Source organism: Anolis sagrei, chromosome 3 (genome assembly GCF_037176765.1).
Source record: "Anolis sagrei isolate rAnoSag1 chromosome 3, rAnoSag1.mat, whole genome shotgun sequence".
Lineage (NCBI taxonomy): Eukaryota > Metazoa > Chordata > Lepidosauria > Squamata > Dactyloidae > Anolis > Anolis sagrei.
The window spans coordinates 5,572,756-5,593,044 of record NC_090023.1 but is presented as its reverse complement, the minus strand read 5'-3'; the positions used below and the strand labels follow the sequence as shown (position 1 = coordinate 5,593,044).

Here is a 20,289-nt window from a genome sequence, read left to right as displayed (position 1 = left end):
AGAAATAGCTTTCTAACATCTACAGAGATACTTGCAGAAACACCTCAGCAAGCGAGAGTCCAAAAGTGGCAGGCGAAAAAACCTGGAACCCATGGCTGATACCAGATGGGAAACTCCCTCCTGGGCACACAGAAAACTGGGCGACTTGGAAGGCGGTAAACAGATGCAGGGCCAACCTTAAGAAATGGGCCTACAATGTGGAGTCTACAATATGCGAGTGCAGAGAAAAGCAAACCACACGTCACTTACTACAATGCAACCTGAGCCCTGCCACAAACACTACGGAGGACCTTTTTATAGTGACGCCAGAGGCACTCCAAGTGGCCAGCTACTGGTTGAAAGATATCTAATGCCTAGTTTTTAACTTTGGTTGTGTTTTTAAATGAATTATAACCGTACCCTCAATTTGCTTCTGACACAATAAATAAATAAATGAACAAACCTGACAGCCTGGTTAAATCTCTGCTTGAGTTACTGTCATGACCTTGCTTTCATTTTTGCTGACTTCACGCAACAGAACTGGATATGAATTTAGTTACTTCCAAAGCAAAAGCACCATCCTTTTCCACCCTCAAGAGAAGAATATTTGTACAAAACCCCCCGAATCTAGAGCTCAATTCTCTTAAGCCTGGCAAACACAACCTTTTTCCATCTATATCTATATCTATATCTATATCTATATCTATATCTATATATATAAATGCTCTGTGCATAATGAGTACCTTAAAAACAAAAGAACCAATGAACAAAATCACGCCAAATTTGGCAACAAAACATCTCACAACACAAGGAGTGACCATCACTCAAAAAATTATGATTTTGTCATTTGGGAGTTGCAGTTGCTGGGATTTATAGTTCACCTATAATCAAAGAGCAGTCTGAACTCCTTCAACAATGGAATTGAACCACACTTGGCACACAGGATTCCCCTGACCAACAGAAAATTCTAGAAGGGTTTGATGGGCATTGACCTTGAGTTTGGGAGTTGTAGTTCACCAACATCTAGAGAGCACTGTGGACTCAAACAATGATGGATCTGGACCAAACTTGGCACAAATACTCAATATGCTGAAATATAAACACAGATGGAATTTGGGGGAAATAGACCTTGACACTTGAGAGTTGTACTTACTGGGATTTATAGTTCACCTACAATCGAGGAGCATTCTGAATCCCACCAATGACAGAATTGGGGCAAACTTCCCACACAGAAGTCCCATGACTTCCCAGGTTGAGAAATGCTGCCTGAAGGCCATCCATTCCAACTCCCTTCTCCAGGGCAAATAAACATAATCAAAGCCCTCCTGACAAAGGGCCATCCAGCCATTCACACACACACACACACATATGTATATGTCAGATGCAGTATCAAAGTTTTGAAAGGGACCCCTAAAGAAGGACAATTATATGTTGCATGTTCCAGAGTAAGCAAACCAGACACTCTCCACATCCACACTGGCAAAGAAACAGCAAGAAATACTGTTTACGCACAAGCATCAAGACATTACATATATTAGAAACCAACACTTTCTCATTACTTTATCTTCCAGATCACCAGACTGGGCCACAGCAACGCGTGGCAGGGGACCGCTAGTAGGTTATAGAGTCTTGGCCAAACTCCCAAGAGCTTTGAACAATGTGGGTCTCCTTCCACTATTGCTATGCTACGGTTATGTGTTATCAACCTATGTCTTTGAAGTTGTCCGTTAAAGGGAAAGGAGGAATCCATGGGGCAGTGAAGGCCTAGATCTTGCTGTTAGCTTACTGTGACTGTGGCTTTGTGAAATCTATGATGGTTTAATAGTGAAAAGGCTCACTTTTGGTTCCACTACCTTGACCCAGTTACAACCTCTGGCCAACTGGCTACATGGAAGAGGTATGACCTACATGTTATTGGACTGACTGTCCTCTTCCAACTCTGTGATTCTGACTATACCTTTGGGGACACACAGTTCTCCTTCAAAAAAGGATTAAAATGTAACTTGAATAAGGTGGGAATCATCATGTTAGTCAAGAGCATAAGGGCAATAATTCATAAAAATTGGCAATTGGAGTGGGGAAGTGTTTCCACCTACAACAAGACATGTACTGAGAGTTGTTTTCGACTGATTGCACAGATAGCATATCTGATTACAAAAAAACACACACCAAGGTTAGTCAGAGACTAAAGCAGAAGTTTCACCAGGAGTTTGGAAGGGAAGCACTGCCTGGCTCTTCTAACATTGGACTGAAATGTGAACCAGCCATACCTGCAGTTCTTTTTCTTTTCTGTATAGCTATTGTGGTTGTAACAGTCTCTAGACATTTTGACAGAATTTTTTCAAAGCAGATGAAAGGGGCCTAATTAACAGTATTGTAATGCTCTGTGAAATTCTTTGTGGCTGAAGAGCAGGATATAAATGCTATAAATATGAATACAAATAAATTAAATTTTATTTTTTATTTATTTAAAATAAATAAATATTTATAAATTAAAACATATAAATGTAAATAAAAATAATAAATAAATAAAATATTTGTTTGTTTGTTTGTTTGTTTATTTTCAGTATTTATATACTGCCTTTCTCACCCCTGGGGTGATCGTGCCATTACTGCTCAAGCAGGGGGCTTTGAGATGGTTGAACAGAAGCTCTCCGAAGCTCTAGGTGCTCTTACTGCCTATTACAGGGAAAACCAACTGATCCCTAATCCATCTAAAACACAGACATGCGCCCTTCACCTTAAGAACAGACAAGCATCCCGAGCTCTGAGGATTACCTGGGAAGGAATCCCACTGGAGCATTGCAACACACCCAAATACCTGGGAGTCACTTTGGACCGTGCTCTGACCTACAAGAAGCACTGCCTGAACATCAAACAAAAAGTGGGCGCTAGAAACAACATCATACGAAAGCTGACTGGCACAACCTGGGGATCACAACCAGACACAGTGAAGACATCTGCCCTTGCACTATGCTACTCTGCTGCTGAGTACGCATGCCCAGTGTGGAACACATCTCACCACACTAAAACAGTGGATGTGGCTCTTAATGAGACATGCCGCATTATCACTGGGTGTCTGCGCCCCACACCACTGGAGAAATTACACTGCTTAGCCGGTATTGCACCACCTGACATCCGCCGGGAAGTAGCAGCCAATAGTGAAAGGACCAAGGCAGAGACATCTCCAGATCACCCCCTGTTTGGGTATCAGCCAGCACGTCAACGACTTAAATCAAGACATAGTTTTCTTAGATCTACAGAGACACTCGCTGGAACACCCCAGCAAGCGAGAGTCCAAAAGTGGCAGGCCCAAACCCAGCACCTCAATTCATGGGTGATACCAGATGAGAGACTCCCCCCTGGGCACTCAGAAGACTGGGCGACTTGGAAGGCGCTGAACAGACTGCGCTCTGGCACCACGAGATGCAGAGCCAACCTTCAGAAATGGGGCTACAAAGTGGAATCCTCGGCATGCGAGTGCGGAGAAGAACAAACCACAGACCACCTGCTGCAATGCACCCTGAGCCCTGCCACATGCACGATGGAGGACCTTCTTGCGGCAACCCCAGAGGCACTCCAAGTGGCCAGATACTGGTCAAAGGACATTTAACCAAATACCAAATTTGCAAAATCTGTGGATGTGTGTGTGTTTTTTTTCCTTTTTCTTTTTAATCTGTGTGTTTGTTTTGCTCTGTTAGAATTGTAATACAATGGTTGCTGATGACACGATAAATAAATAATACCCCGGGGGGGGGGGGATGGGGGGACTCAAAGTGGTTTATATACCTCTCAGAGGTTGGGCCAGAACACCCAGAACTCCCAGCTCTCCTAGGGTTTTCCTGGTAAGATTTCTTCAGTAGTTTCCCAATGGCTTCGTCCGAGGCTGAGAACCGGCAACCTGTCCAAAGTCGCCAGTTGGGTTTTGCATGGCAGGACCCTGCTCTCTCAGGCCTAAATCCTGCCCATTAATTACAACTAGAGTGGACTAACTGAATAAATGGTTGGAAGGTAAGTCAATGCACAAGTTAATGCCACAGATTCAATGAGGTGCCCTAATTGGGGATAGTAAAGGTAAAGGTTTCCCCTGACATTAAGTCCAGTCGTTACCGACTCTGGGGTGTGGTGCTCATTTCCATTTCTAAGCCAAAGAGCCGGCATTGTCCGTAGACACCTCCAAGGTCATGTGGACGGCATAACTGCATGGAGCGCCGTTAATTGGGGATACCTTGTCAGAAATATTAAAAAATTAACTAGATAGTTTTAATGTATTGTCGAAGGTTTTCATGGCCAGAATCACTGGGTTGTTGTAGGTTTTTTTCAGACTATATGGCCATGGTCTAGAGACATTCTCTCCTGACGTTTCGCCTGCATCTATGGCAAGCATCCTCAGAGGTAATGAGGTCAGATCTCACTACCTCTGAGAATGCTTGCCATAGATGCAGGCGAAACGTCAGGAGAAAATGTCTCTAGACGATGGCCATATAGCCTGAAAAAACCTACAACAACCTAGATAGTTTTAATTACAAAAAGCACCGAAAGGGTTAAATGAAATCAATGACTCAGCAAAAAAGGTGCAGTTCTATATAAGCAGGCCTGCTTCTAGCTTAGTAGCCATCCATCTGAGAGAGAGTCCTCAGTGAGAAGACCTCAGTGGGAGAAAGGTCTCAGTCTGTGAGGCTTCACAGTGTGAGGAGATTCCATCTGGACATGAGGGAGAACTTCCTAACTGTACAAAAAGCTGTTCAGCAGTGGAACTTTCTGTCCTGAAGTGTGGTAGACGCTCCTTCTTTGGAGGCTTTTAAGCAAAGGTTGGATGTTGGGGCTGCTTTGAATGCAATTTTCCTGCTTTTTGGCAGGAAGTTGGACTGAATGGCTCATGAGGTTTCTTCCAACTCTATGATTCTAGGTAGGCCTTAGTCTGTGAGAGAAGCCTCTCTGTGAGGTAAGCCTCAGTATGAGAAGGCTTCGTGTGTGAAGCTCCAGTGTGAACGTTGAACTTTATTTGTGTCATGGAAACCTTGTTCTTGTGAATATTGCAACAATATTATTTCCCTATAAAGAAAAGTCTCCTATCATAGAATCAAAGAGTTGGAAGAGACCTCCTGGGCCATCCAGTCCAACCCCATTCTGCCAAGAAGCAGGAATACTGCATTCAAATCACCCCTGACAGATGGCCATCCAGCCTCTGTTTAAAAGCCTCCAAAGAAGGAGCCTCCACCACACTCCGGGGCAGAGAGTTCCACCGCTGAATGGCTCTCACAGTCAGGAAGTTCTTCCTCGTGTTCAGATGGAATCTCCTCTCTTGTAGTTTGAAGCCATTGTTCCATTGCATCCTAGTCTCTAAGGAAGCAGAAAACAAGCTTGCTCCCCCCCCCCCCCCCCGTGGCTTCCTCTCACATATTTATACATGGCTATCATATCCCCTCTCAGCCTTCTCTTCTTCAGGCTAAACATGCCCAGCTCCTTAAGCCGCTCCTCATAGGGCTTGTTCTCCAGACCTTTTATCATTTTAGTCGCTCTCCTCTGGACACATTCCAGCTTGTCAATATCTCTCTTGAATTGTGGTGCCCAGAATTGGACACAATATTCCAGGTGTGGTCTAACCAAAGCAGAATAGAGCATGGGGAGCATGACTTCTCTAGATCTAGACACTATGCTCCTATTGATGCAGGCCAAAATCTCTCCTATGGAAGAGATAACATTGGTCTGTGTATTTTTGTTCTTTTTATCACTTTGGGCTAGTGGTTAGGGTTAGAGTCACGCTGCTGCTGATAAGGTACTCTGCTGTATATTTATGAAGAGGGTCTTTTGTTAATAAGCCCACTCACCCAACATACCTTTAGTATTTGGTCCCCAGAGTTCTGGTCTAGCATTCAAATCACTATATCATGTTGACCCTCGCTACCTTTGCAACAGACATGGCAAACTTTGGCCCTCCAGGTGTTTTGGACTTCAAATCCCACAATTGTGTGAGATGAAGTCCAAAACACTCAGGGGGCTGAAGTTTGCTCATGCTTGTTCTACAATATGTCCTTGCAGAGGATCTATCTGCTTTCCTCAGCTACAACAAGCTGGGAAAAGGCAAAACCTTCCCAGAAGTCCCTCCTTATTTGTCCAAAATTTAGCTGATGGGACAAAAAAAGGATACAGCACAACAGTGGATTTGGGAATCCGATCAGACTCTTCTGTTGGTTCTTCGTGACCTTCTTCGTCGCAACTGCTTTCAGGACGTGAATGCCTCTCTTCACTCGGATCAGCTTCTTCTCCATCTTGGGAGTTGCTATGTAAACACTCACTTCCCTTTTCAGTGACTGCAGCTGTTGAAGAATTCCCATCCTCATGATCTGAAGCGCATGCTTCCTCTTCCATCCCCTTTCCCGGAGGATTGAGCACTCCTTTCTCATCAGCTATTGGGTCGCCTGCAGACTCGTTGTTTGTCTGCTCTACGGGTGAGAAGGCCGCAGGTTGGAGCAGCTCTTCTGTACAACTATGAAGGTCCTGTCTCATGACATGTTCATCATCATTAACATCTTCTCTGAAGGGGCTGTTATTGGATCTCACAGTGCTGGGCACGCTCTGCGACTCTTCTTGGGTTACGCTGGACTTAGAACTGATTCTAGGACTATCTTCTTTGAGTAAATGTTGAACAGCCTGGACTGTGATTTCCCTTTGCTCAGGCTCCTGCTCAGGTTCGGAGACAAGGCTGGACCAGGGGCTGGTTTTGTCTGTCACGGTGGTGATTTCATTCAGCATCCTTGGTTCCACAACATCCTCTTCGTACTCCTCTTCCTCACTATGGGACTGACTGGCACCTTCTTCTCTCTGGCTGGGAAAAGGAAGGTCGTCCTGAGAGCTGCCTTGGCCAAGGAACTCATAAAGCAAGTCTCTTCCAGAAGAGGATGGTCCAGGAGGCAACAAAGGCTCTTTCTCTACACAGGGGCTGCTCTCAGGTTTGTTTTCTTTTGGCACTTTTGTCCTGGCAGCTTCCTCTCTCTGGTTCAGGACACCAGAAAGTGGCTCCTTTGCATGAAAATACCTGGTCCCATCTTCATGAGCATCTAAAGACTCTTCAGTGGCATTTCTCAGCATATTGTTCTGCAAGTCTGGTGAAGGAAAATAGTTTTGATGTTTTAGATCAGCTTTGTGTAGAAGATGAAGTACAGCATCCTTGTGTAGGTTAGTAGAAGACCTACACCTATAGATGATTTCCACTACCAGAGTGGAAATCATTTATCGGACAGCTATTTAACCTCAGCAGACTGAAAGCCAAAACCAAGGTTACAACAACATCTGTTATAGAAACTCCAATATGCTGTTGACAACATCTTCTGTGCACATTTAGAAGAAGACCTACAAGCCACTCTAAACACCTTTGCAGAAGCATATGAGAAGCTTGGACTGTCATTGAACATTGAGAAAACCAAAGTGCTCTTCCAGAAGTCACCAGCCCATTCCTCTCCAATGCCAGAAATACAATTTAATGGTGTAAAATTAGAAAATGTTGACCATTTCCGCTCCCTTGGCAGCCACCTCTCCACAAAAGTCAACATTGACACTGAAATACAACACCTCGTGAGCTCTGCGAGTGCAGCATTTTTCTGAATGAAGCAGAGAGTGTTTGAGGACCAGGACATCTGTAGGGATACCAAGGTGCTTGTTTATAAAGCTATTGTCCTTCCAACCCTGCGAAACATGGACTGTCTACAGACGTCACATGCAACTCCTGGAATGATTCCATCAGCATTGCCTCTGAAAAATCCTGCAAATCTCTTGGGAAGACAAGCGGATAAATGTCAGCATCCTGGAAGAAGCAAAGACCACCAGCACTGAAGTGATGGTCCTCCGCCATCAACTCCGCTGGACTTTCCACGTTGTCCGGATGCCCGACCGCCATCTTCCAAAGCAGTTGCTCTACTCCAAACTCAAGAACAGAAAATGGAATGTTGGTGGGCAGGAGAAGAGATTTAAAGATGGGCTCAAAGCCAACCTTAAAAACTCTGGCATAGACACTGAGAACTGGGAAGCCCTGGCCCTTGAGCGCTCCAGCTGGAGGTCAGCTGTGGCCAGCAGTGCTGTAGAATTTGAAGAGGCATGAATGGAGGGCGAAAAAGAGAAACGTGCCAAGAGGAAGGCGTGTCAAGCCAACCCTGAGTAGGACCGCCCTTCCACCTGGAAACCAATGCCCTCACTGCGGGAGAACATGCAGGTCATGAATAGGGCTCCACAGTCACCTATGGACCCACCCTGGAGGATTATCCTACTCGGACAATGCCTAAGCAGTAAGTAGGTCAGTAATACCATTGGGTTAACAAGTAAGATAAATAAGTCAAATAATGGCACAAATGAAATTAGATTTTGGCCCAGCACAGAGGTAACACTCGCCTGCTAAGTTGGGATCTGCACATGGGATAAGGTACAGCTGGCTCTCGGAGAGGAAATCCTTATCACTTGGAATTGTTGGGTAATTTCAAAAAGGGAAAAGCATTTGAAATATAAATCAGCAGCAACAGCAGCAGTTTAGCAGATCAGAAGCTTCTTGAGCATAGCAGTAGAGCAAATGAGTTTCATCAATCGCAGGAGCAGAATCAAGCTTTAAAAGTTATATAACAGCCGGTAGGCTGTTAGGAATTGTGGGAGTTGAAGTCCAAAACACCTGAGGGCCCAAGTTTGCCCAGGCCTGCTCAAGAAGCTTCTGACCTGCTAAACCGCTGCTGTTGCTGCCAATTTCCCTTTTAAATGCTATTTTCTTTTTGCGATTACCAAACAGTCATCTTCCTCCAAAGCCTTGCTGAGGAATGCTGGAGCAATATGCCTGGAACCCACTTCTTCTCTGGTCACTTCACAACTCACCTATGATCAGGCTGCTCACTTGTGAAACCAGGTTATTAGACTTCTCCAGCAGCTGGCGTCCTTCTGGATCTACCAATCGCGTGGCAGAGTTTTGGCGACTTTGGCCGAGCTTATCCGTAGGTCGTTGCAGAAGATCAACGTCTGGGAAGGGCCTGGTCAGCTTTTGGCTAAAGTACTTCTGGATCTCATCCAGCTCGCACAAGTTTTTCCTGAAGGACAAGGCCAACACATCATTATGTACAGCAAAGGACAGATAAAAATACTCCTCATATTTAAGGATTTGACTCCTTGCTTAATTCGTTCTTGCGTGCGATTGCTCTCACATCCATCTCTTTGCTGAGTTAGGTTGCAATAAAACTTTTTGTACATATTAATAGCATTTTTTTTCACATTTCAGGACTTCTCTGTAAAACTTTAGCAAGTTTTTTTCCGTTTTCAAAAGTGAAACTATGTTTTTTGTGTGTGTGCAAAAAACCCTTCACGAAAGTCCTGAAATGCAGTGTGTCTGTCAATAGCTGGTGATACTTTTATGTTTTCTGGTTGAGGGTGAGAAAATTGCCACTATTCTATTATTATTATTATTATTATTATTATTATTATTTGATACAAACACAATATGAGTTGTATTGTCGAAGGGTTTCATGGCCGGAATCACTGGGTTGTTGTAGGTTTTTTTGGGCTATATGGCCATGTTCTAGAGGCATTTCTCCTGACGTTTCGCCTGCATCTATGGCAAGCATCCTCAGAGGTAGTGAGGTCTGTTGGAACTAGGAGAAAGGGTTTATATTTCTGTAGAATGACCAGCCCGAAAAAAACCTACAACAACCCAATAATTTAATAGTTAACAAATTTAACAAACACTCACAAAAGTGTGCGAAAAAAACCCTGAATGTACACCAGAGTTTTGTGGTTTGTGTCATCACCATCAGACCTCAAACTGGTTCCAGGGTTTCCTATTTAATCATTTGCACAGTGAAACCACCCTCTTCTATACTAGTCTGAAATTGCATCAAATGGCCAGTGTAGATGCCCCCCCCCCAACGTAATATTAGTTGATAGTCTTTAATAAAACGTATTTTCAATCTGTTTGCTTTTACACATACAATTGGTATCTTCCCAGGAAGGACTACTGTGACGATGTGTAAGTTTTATTCCTTTGGTTATGTGTAATTTAAACAGTAGTTTAGGGATGGGTAAGTATGGAGGATTATGTTTTGTTGGAGATGGTGGCTTGGCGTTAGCTGAGTTGCCATAGCAACAGGGGCGGAGCCAACTGCCTCTTCAGGAGGCAGCTGTTTTAAAAAGTCAGTCAGTGGCCGGAGAGCTACTGAGAGGACTGAGTCTCTGGGTGGAGATTCAGGAAATGTGTCTGTAGCCGGTGTGCTATAGGAAAGACTGAATCTCAGGGTGGGGATTCAGGGAATCAATTGGTGACCAAAGTGGTTGCAGAGAAGGACCTTGTAGTGAGAGAGCTACAGGGGGTTGTTGATTCTGAATTAAGAATCAAGGTTTGGCTAGGTTTAAGCCTGCTGTGCCTGCTGTGAAACGTTTTGAAGTCTGTGCCTGAGATTACTCATGAAACCTTTCCAATGTAACCATCAAGATTTGTGCCTCTTTTGAAGAAACAGTTAAACATGTTATACTCCTGTTCAAATAAACTTGTTACTGTTTTCCTCAAGCCTTGCCTGATACAGTTTCTTCTAAGTTGAACAGCCTGCAATAGTGAAGTCAGCCAGAGACAGTAAACGCTACGCTATAAACTGAATAAAACCTTCCGTAATTAACAGTCCCTTTATAAAGTAGTTCCTAGGCTGATATTGATCGTTGCCCGGCTTCCCTCACAGATTAGGTGGCAGTGGGTGTTTTACAACACGCACCTTCACAATTGGTGGCAGCAGTTTAACCACACCTTCACATTTGGTGGCATTCGGTGGCATTAAAACGGTATTCTTTACAACTACTAAGAGCAAATATAGTAGCAATGATCATTACAGATAATGTATTTGTGTATAAGTGCGCCATCAATAAGATCAAATAAACCTTCCACCAATCTTCTGGCAATTCTGCCTTTTTATTTGCATCAGCCATCAGCCAGAGGAGGACGACTCAAAGGATCAAGGGTCTGGAGAACAAGACCTATGAGGAGTGGCTTAAAGAGCTGGGCATGTTTAGCCTGAAGAAGAAAAGGCTGAGAGGAGATATGATAGCCATGTGTAAGTATGTGAGAGAAACTCATAGGGAGAAGGGAGCAAGCTTGTTTCCTGCTTCCCTGGAGACTAGGACGCGGAACAATGGCTTCAAACTACAGGAGAGGAGATTCCATCTGAACATGAGGAAGAACTTCCTGAGCCGTTCAGGAGTGGAACTCTCTGCCCCGGAGTGTGGTGGAGGCTCCTTCTTTGGAGGTTTTTAAGCAGAGGCTGAATGGCCATCTGTCAGGGGTGCTTTGAATACAATATTCCTGCTTCTTGGCAGAATGGGGTTGGACTGGATGGCCCATGAGGTCTCTTCCAACTCTAGGATTCTATGATTCTAGGCTTTTCCATCATTCCTACTATAAGAAGGTCTAAAGAATATTGGGCCATAATCACATGGTCTGATAGGAGATGTAATCCAACCTATTTAAATGTTACTTTTACCAGCAGACATGGGCAAACTTGGGCCTTCCTGGTGTTTTGAACTCCAACTCCCACAATTCCTAAGAGCTGGTAGGCTGTTAGGAATTGTGGGAGTTGACGTCCAAAATACCCAGAAGGCCCAAGTTTGCCCATGTGTGGTTTAGGGACTATTTCCATTTCCATTCTGTTTTCTGCAGTCTGCAAAATGGCTTTACCTGAGTGTCCCAAGGAGGGATGTCCGTGAAGAATGGGACAGCGAATCCAGCCTTCCAGCATGATAAACACTCCCTTCTGCTTGCTGCAGCGACTCATGGAACCGGCGGATGTTCTGCACATGTTCTTCATGACGAGGCGACCACGTCCCAGTCCTGCTAACAAGACAGTGAGCCATTTTTGTTCCTGCGCCCTTCCCGTCCTTTTCCTTCCTTCCCTCCCTCTCTCTTTCTCAAGGAATACTGACATTTACCCATCATCTTCGATGTCTCAAACACACACACAAAGTCATAGTCTTTGGGCTCTTATTTGAAACCATTGTTTCCATACTAAATACAGGCAGTCCCTGAGTTACGAACATTCAACTTGCAAATGACTCATAACACTGTTCAACGGAGAAAACGTTGCGGGCCTGAAAATAGTTGTCCTTTTATGATTTTGGGGTGCTGAAAACGAAAATGACATTTAAAAATGTATATTGGCTCTAGTTTTTATGATATGAGCAATCACGTGATCACGTATGGTTGAAAAAATGCATGTTGCGACTTACACTATGGAAGATTCTAGAATACTCTAGAAAGTTTGATGACGCAGTATTAGTGCCGTGTGCAAAAGCCAGAAAGCCCTCTATAAGGCCAGACCTTTGAACGGTGAGGGTCAGTCAGTTGAAGACTGAGACAGTCTCGTTAAACATCGTTTTACATTGTTTTTTTTACTGTAGTGATGCCTCCTCGCACGTGTGTAAATAAAGCACTATGGAAAAAAGAGATCAAGGCCAATGGACTCCGTCAATGCTGTCAGACTCCTGCTGGAGCATTGGAAGAGGGAATCCTTTCCTTGAATACAAAAGAAAAGTCAAGAGAAGCAAACAGGATATAAACTAAGGTCACGATTAAAGCGACATTTAAACTTTTCAACTGCATTAGGCCTACTAATATAGTTTCTTGCTGCACAAACATAAACAATAGACTAATTAAATAAATATTTCTCATGTATAAACTATTGGCAATATAATTTGACTAAAATTTAGTAAATATTCACGGTTTATATACATGCAGTAAGGTTAGGCGCATTATCATAATATTAACGAATTACCTATTGTGGAGAAAATTGAAATAGCTGTTGCATAAAAACCAGAGCCAATGAACACATTTAATTATTATGTTTGAATTCAGCATGTTAAATTTATTAAGAAATGGCACATTTCGTTTCCGTAACTGAGAAAAACTGAAAATTTGTAGGACAGTGTAATTAAGAATGGTAGTGAGACAACAGGAAGTGAGAGAAATCTACCTCTCAGAAGGGAAATTTACTCCCGAAAGAGTTATTATCATAGGGAAAATGTATCTCCACTGAAGCTTTATCTCCAATCCTTGTTTCCACAACAAACCACATTTTTCAAAATCCAATTCCCACAGAGACAGAAGGTGAAGTGGAATCTTCTAAACAGGGCACAAACAGGAAAGGATACACTATAGAAGTGTTGACCTTTCCCTATGCTCTCCAAAGATACGATGCTCATGTTATGTGGTAAGGTAAAGGTTATCCCCTGACATTAAGTCCAGTTATGTCCGACTCTGGGGGTTGGTGCTCATCTCCATTTCTAAACCGAAGAGCTGGCGTTGTCCATAGACACTTCCAAGGTCATGTGGCCAACATGACTGCATGGAGCGCCGTTCCCTTCCTACCAGGGTGGTACCTATTGATCTACTCAAAGCCACGTTGTCCGAATGCCTGATCATTTTTCTGAATGAAGCAGAGAGTGTTTGAGGACCGGGACATCCGTAGGGAGACCAAGGTGCTTGTTTATAAAGCCATTGTCCTCCCAACCCTGCTTTGTGCCTGCGAAACGTGGACTGTCTACAGATGTCACATGCAACTCCTAGAACGATTCCATCAGCTCTGAAAAATCCTGTAAATCTCTTGGGAAGACAGGCGGACAAATGTCAGCGTGCTGGAAGAAGCAAAGACCACCAGCACTGAAGTGATGCTCCTCCACCACAAACTGTGCTGGACCGGCCACGTTGTCCGGATGTTCAACCACCATCTCCTAAAGCAGTTGCTCTACTCCGAACTCAAGAATGGAAAACGGAATGTTGGTGGGCAGGAAAACAGATTTAAAGACGGGCTCAAAGCCAACCTTTAAAACTCAGGCATAGACACTGAGAGCTGGGAAGCCCTGGCCCTTGAGCGCTCCAGCTGGAGGTCAGCTGTGACCAGCAGTGCTGTAGAATTTGAAGAGGCACGAATGGAGGGTGAAAGAGAAAAACGTGCCAAGAGGAAGGCGCGTCAAGCCAACCCTGACCAGGACTGCCTTCCACCTGGAAACCAATGCCCTCACTGCAGAAGATGCAGATCAAGAATAGGGCTCCACAGCCACCTACAGAGTCACAAGAATTCTCATCCTGGAAGACTATCTTACTCGGCCAACGTAATTAAGTAAGTATATCTAAGCTAAACAGAAAGCAGTTCAGTGGTTTGTGAGAGCCACCCTACATCTGCTCCCTTTCTTCTTACTTACCCTTGGTGCGTTGGGACCTCGGTGCTTCTCAAGGAGGTGCTGAATGAGACCTCTGTGGCACTTCTAGAGGAGAACGCAGGAAATGCAGCATACAGATCCCTCACCTGGAAGGCAAAAAGGCTTGTTGGAATCCAGTTACAATAAAGGCAGAAACTGTGAAATTAAAACATTCTCTGAGCTATGACAGTTCTGGGCATTTCTACAATCATCTGCCAACAATGAATTCTTTCAACTATTTTATTTATTTATTTATTTACTTCATTTGTATACCGCTATTCCCAGCCCGTAGGCGACTCACAGCGGTTAACAACAGTAGTAGCAAAAATTCAAAGCTAACATCAAATAAGGTATTTAAAAACAATTAACACAATAGCAGACTAAGCAATTAACATCAATAAACACTCATTGGCGTCTCGTAACTAGAATCATGATCCAAACTCGTCATCCGTTGTTCCGTTTCCTATATTCATTGCACTGCCTATTCAAACGCCTGTTCAAATAACCAGTTTTTGACTTTTCTCCGAAATACCATTAGTGAGGGAGCCGATCTAATGTCCGTGGGAAGGGCGTTCCACAGCCGAGGGGCCACCACCGAGAAGGCCCTGGCTCTCGTCCCCGCCAACCGTGCCTGTGTTGCAGGCGGGATCGAGAGCAGGGCCTCCCCGGAAGATCTAGTGGGTTCGTAGGCGGAGATGCGATCGGATAGGTAACTTGGGCCAGAACCATTTAGGGCTTTATAGGCCAACACCTCTCACCTCTGCAAGAGTCAACCATATGCCATGCAGCTGTGGACAAGTCTACAGAGGGACCACCAAAGGCAGCATTGGCCAAACATGAATCAAGGAACATGAAAGGCACTGCAGACTACTTCAACCAGAGAAATCAGCCATAGCAGAGCACCTGAGGAACCAACCTGGACACAGCATTTTATTATTTGAGAACACAGAAATGCTGGACCACTCTCACAACCACCATGGCAGACTACACAGAGACGCCATTGAAATCCACAAGCATGTGGACAATTTCAACAGAAAGGAGGAAAGCATGAAAATGAACAAAATCTGGCTACCAGTATTAAAAAATTCTAAAATTGCAACAGCACAACAACAGAGAGGAAACAAACAAGGACATCTAATCACCTCTCAACAAAAGTTTGCTCCAGGCACAGTCAGGCCATTGTATGCTAATCAAGGTGGTCTGTTGAAACATTCACACCTAGCTCCAGCAAACAAGAGTCTTTTGTCCCACCCTGGTCATTCCACAGATATATAAACCCTTTTTCCTAGTTCCAACAGACCTCACTACCTCTGAGCATGCTTGCCATAAATGCAGGCAAAACGTCAGGAGAGAATGCCTCTAGACCATGGCCATATAGCCCGAAAAAACCTACAACAGCCCAAATCTGTGTGCACGTGAATAGTATCTATCTATATCTATGGCTGGATGGCTCTTTGTCACGAGGGCTTTGATTACGTTTTCTTGCCCTGATGAAGGGAGTTGGAATGGATGGTCTTAAATATTTTCTGTTCGTCATGGGGGTTCTATGTGGGAAGGTTGCCCCGATTCTGTTGTTCGTGAGGTTCAGAATGCTCTTTGATTGTAGGTGAACTGTGAATCCCAGTGACTACAAATCCCAAATGTCAAGGCCTATTTCCCCCAAACTCCATCTGTGTTCATATTTGGGCATATTGAGTGCTTGTGCCAAGTTTCGTCCAGATCCATCATTGTTTGAGTCCACAGTGCTCTCTGGATGTAGGTGAACTACAACTCCCAAACTCAAGGTCAATGCCCACCAAACCCTTCCAGTATTTTCTGTTGGTCATGGGAGTTCTGTGTGACAAGTTCAATTTGGTTCAATTCCATCATTGATAGAGTTGAGAACGCTCTTTGATTGTAGGTGAACTATAAATCCCAGCAACTACAACTCCCAAATGACAAAATCACAATTTTTGGAGTGATGGTCACTCCTTGTGTTGTGAGACATTTTGTTGTCAAATTTAGTGGGATTCCGTTCATTGGTTCTTTTGTTTTTAAGGTACTCATTATGCACAGAGCATTTAATATATATATATAGATTATTATTATTATTATTATTATTATTATTATTATTATTATTATTACCCTAGTTGAGATGGTGGTGGGACCGAGAGGAGGGCCTCCCACCTTGAATTGAGCTTGGAAACTTGTTGGAAGCCAGTGGAACTATTTCAGCAGGGGTGTGGTATGTTCCCTGTAGCTATCTCCAGTTCGTAATCTGGCAACCAACCATGGGCCTTATGCATGAATGGTCTAAGATGCATTCCATGACAAAACCATCAAAGGATCTCAGTTAGCTGAGCTTAATCTATAAGAGAACTTCATAAATTCTTGGTGTTCACCCAGAGCATGGTCAGTCAAGCAGAGATGGAGAAAGTTATTTCTGGAGCTATGACTCCTGTGACTCCTTTGCTAGATTTGGGTGCTTGTACTCCCAAGAATAAAGTTTGTAAAGCTTTGCAAACAACTCAATGTGAGCAAACAGTTGTCACTTCCGACAGCTGCCTATAGCTCTAGGCAGCCATTTGGCAAGACTTAATGCCCACTCAGTCAACCAAGCAAGTAGAAATTCAGAAATCCACGTGAGAAAAAAATGTGAAAAAAAAAACAAAACACATACTGATGATCCTGGAGCTCTTATCTTGCTTCTCTCCTGTCTTTCTTTTTTGAGATGGGTTATGTTTTCAAGGGGGGAGACCGCTACTTTGATCTGCCCCTGGCACTGTCCGCTGAAGTCCGTGATGTTGTACCAGCCGCAGACCAGCTGGAAACCGGAGAGGAGAGGGGAGAGATCCACCGAGGCGAATCCTATCACACGCTCAACATCTGCAGGGAAAGTGGGAGGCAAGACAAGAGCATGTTTACTTATAAGGATGGAGTCTTTTCAAGGTCTGGCCAACAAAACAGAATAGCAGCACACAGCTAGAGTAGCAAGGAACACAAGCCAAAGTCACAAGTCCAAGTAAAGTAGAGAAGTCGAGTATTACAAAGCCAGGTCAGGAGCAAGAATACAGTCCAATAGCCAGATGCCAGGAATTCACTTATTAGAGTTCATAAAACATGTCCAAGGGTACAAACGGTGAACTGTTTTAATGTATTTATAATTGTTTTAATGTATGCTAAATGTATATTATGCTTTGTTTTTATTTTTCGGCACCGAACGGGATAGAAATGCTCCTAATAATAATAATAATAATAATAATAATAATAGGTTGATGTAGGGTTTTTTCCCCTGGTGGTGCAGTGGGTTAAAGCACTGAGCTGCTGAGCTTGTTGATCGAAAGGTCACAGGTTCGATTCCGGGGAGCGGCGTGAGCTTCCGCTGTCAGCCCTAGCTTCTGCCAACCTAGCAGTTCGAAAACATGCAAATGTGAGTAGATCAATAGGTACCGCTACGGCGGGAAGGTAACGGCGCTCCATGCAGTCATGCCGGCCACATGACCTTGGAGGTGTCTACGGACAACGCTGGCTCTTCGGCTTAGAAATGGAGATGAGCACCACACCCCAGAGTCAGACATGACTGGACTTAATGTCAGGGGACTACCCTTACCTTACCCTTAGGGTTTTTTCGGGCTATATGACCATGGTCTAGAGGCATTCTTTTTCCTTTTTCCTAGTTCCAACAGACCTCACTACCTCTGAGGATGCTTGCCATAGATGCAGGCAAAATGTCAGGAGAGAATGCCTCTAGAACATGGCCATATAGCCCAAAAAAACCTACAACAACCCAGTGATTCCAGCCACGAAAGCCTTCGACAATAATAATAATAATAATAATAATAATAATAATAATAATAATTCTGGCAACCCAAGAACAAGCCATTAGAACAAAGGCCATCAAATCCAGAATTGAAAAGTCGACTACAGAGTCCAAATGTAAACTCTGCAAGGAAGCAGATGAAACCATAGGTCCCATCCTCAGCTGCTGCAAGAAGATCGCGCAGACAGACTACAAGCAGTGGCATAACACCGTTGCTCAGATGATTCATTGGAACTTCTGCCACAAAGACCATCTGCCTGTGACAAAGAACTGATGGGATCACAAAGAGTTACAGAAAAGGAGCACGTCAAACTCCTCTGGGACTTCTGAATTCAGACAGAGTTTTGGAACACAATACTCCTGACCTCACAATTGTGTTAAAAAGCAAAGTATGGATTGTTGATGTTGCCATCCCAGGTGACAGCAGGATTGAAGAGAAACATCTGGAAAAGCTGACACAATACGAGGATTTAAAGATCGATCATTCGCTGATACAACACACAGTCCTAGACACTTGGGAAGTGTCCGACGTGTGATCCAATGCAACAACCAGCAGAGTGATGTTGTATGCTGTGGACTCATCTTGTTGTGTTTCAAATAATAATAATAATAATAATAATAATAATAATAATAATAATAAGGATTTAAAGATCAAACTGCAAAGACTCTAGCACAGGCCAGTCAAGGGGGTCCCAGTGGTGATCGGCACACTGGGTGCAGTGCCTAAAGACCTTGGCCTGTACTTAAATGCAATCGGCGCTGACAAATTTACCATCTGTCAGTTGCAAAAGGCCACCCTACTGAGATCTGCACGTATTATTTGTCGATACATCACACAGTCCTAGACACTTGGGAAGTGTTCGATGTGTGATCCAATACAACAGCTGGCAGAGTGATCTTGTTTGCAGTGGACTCATCTTGTTGTGTTTCAAATAATAATAATAATAATAATAATAATAATAATAAGAAGAAGAAGAAGAAGAAGAAGAAGAAGAAGAAGAAGAAGAAGAATTGGAAATTACATTTATAACCCAGGAACAAAAATCGTGTTACATAGTGTTACTGGTCTGAGAAATCTTTTCATAACATTTGAATGAGTGCCCCCAAGTGGAAACGGACATAAAACAGCACTCTGAACGTAGCCTTACAATCAGGACTGCCTGCATCCTGTATATTTCCTCTAGCACTGCCTCCACCTCCATATGTTTGCCTGTTTTATTATGTGAGAGAATTCAAGGACCCTGAAAGGAACAGCCACATTTTTCCTCCGAAACAATATTTCGGTTTCCCTCCTCTGCCTTGAATCTGGTCCAAACAAGAAATGGATGTTCCTTCTCACAAACACAAGCGCTATCTTTGTTTGGACTATCTCTGGCAAGCTAAATTTTGTACTTTTTGTAGTGAAAGACACAGAACATTCACAGGCTAAATCGGGCATGGGCAGACTTCGGCCCTCCAGGTGTTTTGGACTTCAACTCCCACCATTCCTAACAACCAGGCTAAACATGTAACGTAAGTCCAGATAAATGCCTGAATTCAATCTTCATGACAAGACAGAATCTGAAACTTGTTGCCAAAGGAGCATTTTTGTGTAAAGTAATAAAGGATTAAAAAGCCAAACACCAACTGCCTAAAATGAAGGAGATTTGGCCAACCTTCCCTCCTTTTCTCTCTCTCTCTCTTTCTTTCCCTCCCTCCCTCCCTCTTTCCTTCTTTTCCTCTTTTTCTTTCCCTTCCTCTTTCTCCCTTCTCTACTTGTTTCTTTTCTCGCTTCCTTTGCTCTTTGGTTCCATCCTTCCTTGTCTCTTTCCTTCCTTCCTTGTCTCTTTCTCTCTTTCGTTCCTTCTCTCCTTCCTTCCCTCTTCCACTTTTTTATTTCATTCTCTCCCTCCTTCTCTCCTTCCTTCCTTCTCTACCCTTCTTTCCCTCTTTCTCTCCCTCCTTCTCTCCTTCCTTCCTTTTCTACCTTTCTTTCTTTCCTTCTCTCCCTTTCTTCTCTTTCTCTCCCTCCTTCCTTCTCTACCCTTCTTTTTTCCTTCTTTGTCTCCTTCTTTCCCTTCTTCTTTCCCTTTCTCTCTCTCCTTCTCTCCTTCCTTCCTTCCTTCTCTACCTTTCTTTCTTTCCTTCTCTCTTTCCCTCTTTCCCCCCTTCTCTCCTTCCTTCCTTCTCTACCCTTCTTTTTCCTTATTTCTCTCCTTCTTTCCCTTCTTCTTTCCCTTTCTCTCTCTCCTTCTCTCCTTCCTTCCTTCTCTACCTTTCTTTCTTTCCTTCTCTTTCCCTCTTTCTCCCCTCATTCTCTCCTTCCTTCC

The 20,289-nt window shown here is 43.7% G+C and overlaps 1 protein-coding gene across 1 annotated transcript in view; it reads right to left on the bottom strand.

Annotated features, from left to right (window-relative positions):
• Window positions 1-20,289, bottom strand: part of C2CD3 (C2 domain containing 3 centriole elongation regulator) — a 95,824-nt gene that overhangs the window by 16,818 nt on the left and 58,717 nt on the right. Inside the window, exons 27-31 of the mRNA XM_067466445.1 lie at window positions 16,841-17,046; window positions 14,185-14,288; window positions 11,666-11,818; window positions 8,833-9,041; window positions 6,131-7,085 (exon numbers count right to left, since the gene is read on the bottom strand). Coding sequence (XP_067322546.1) covers window positions 6,131-7,085; window positions 8,833-9,041; window positions 11,666-11,818; window positions 14,185-14,288; window positions 16,841-17,046 — 1,627 coding nt within the window. The remainder of the gene's footprint in view (window positions 1-6,130; window positions 7,086-8,832; window positions 9,042-11,665; window positions 11,819-14,184; window positions 14,289-16,840; window positions 17,047-20,289) is intronic.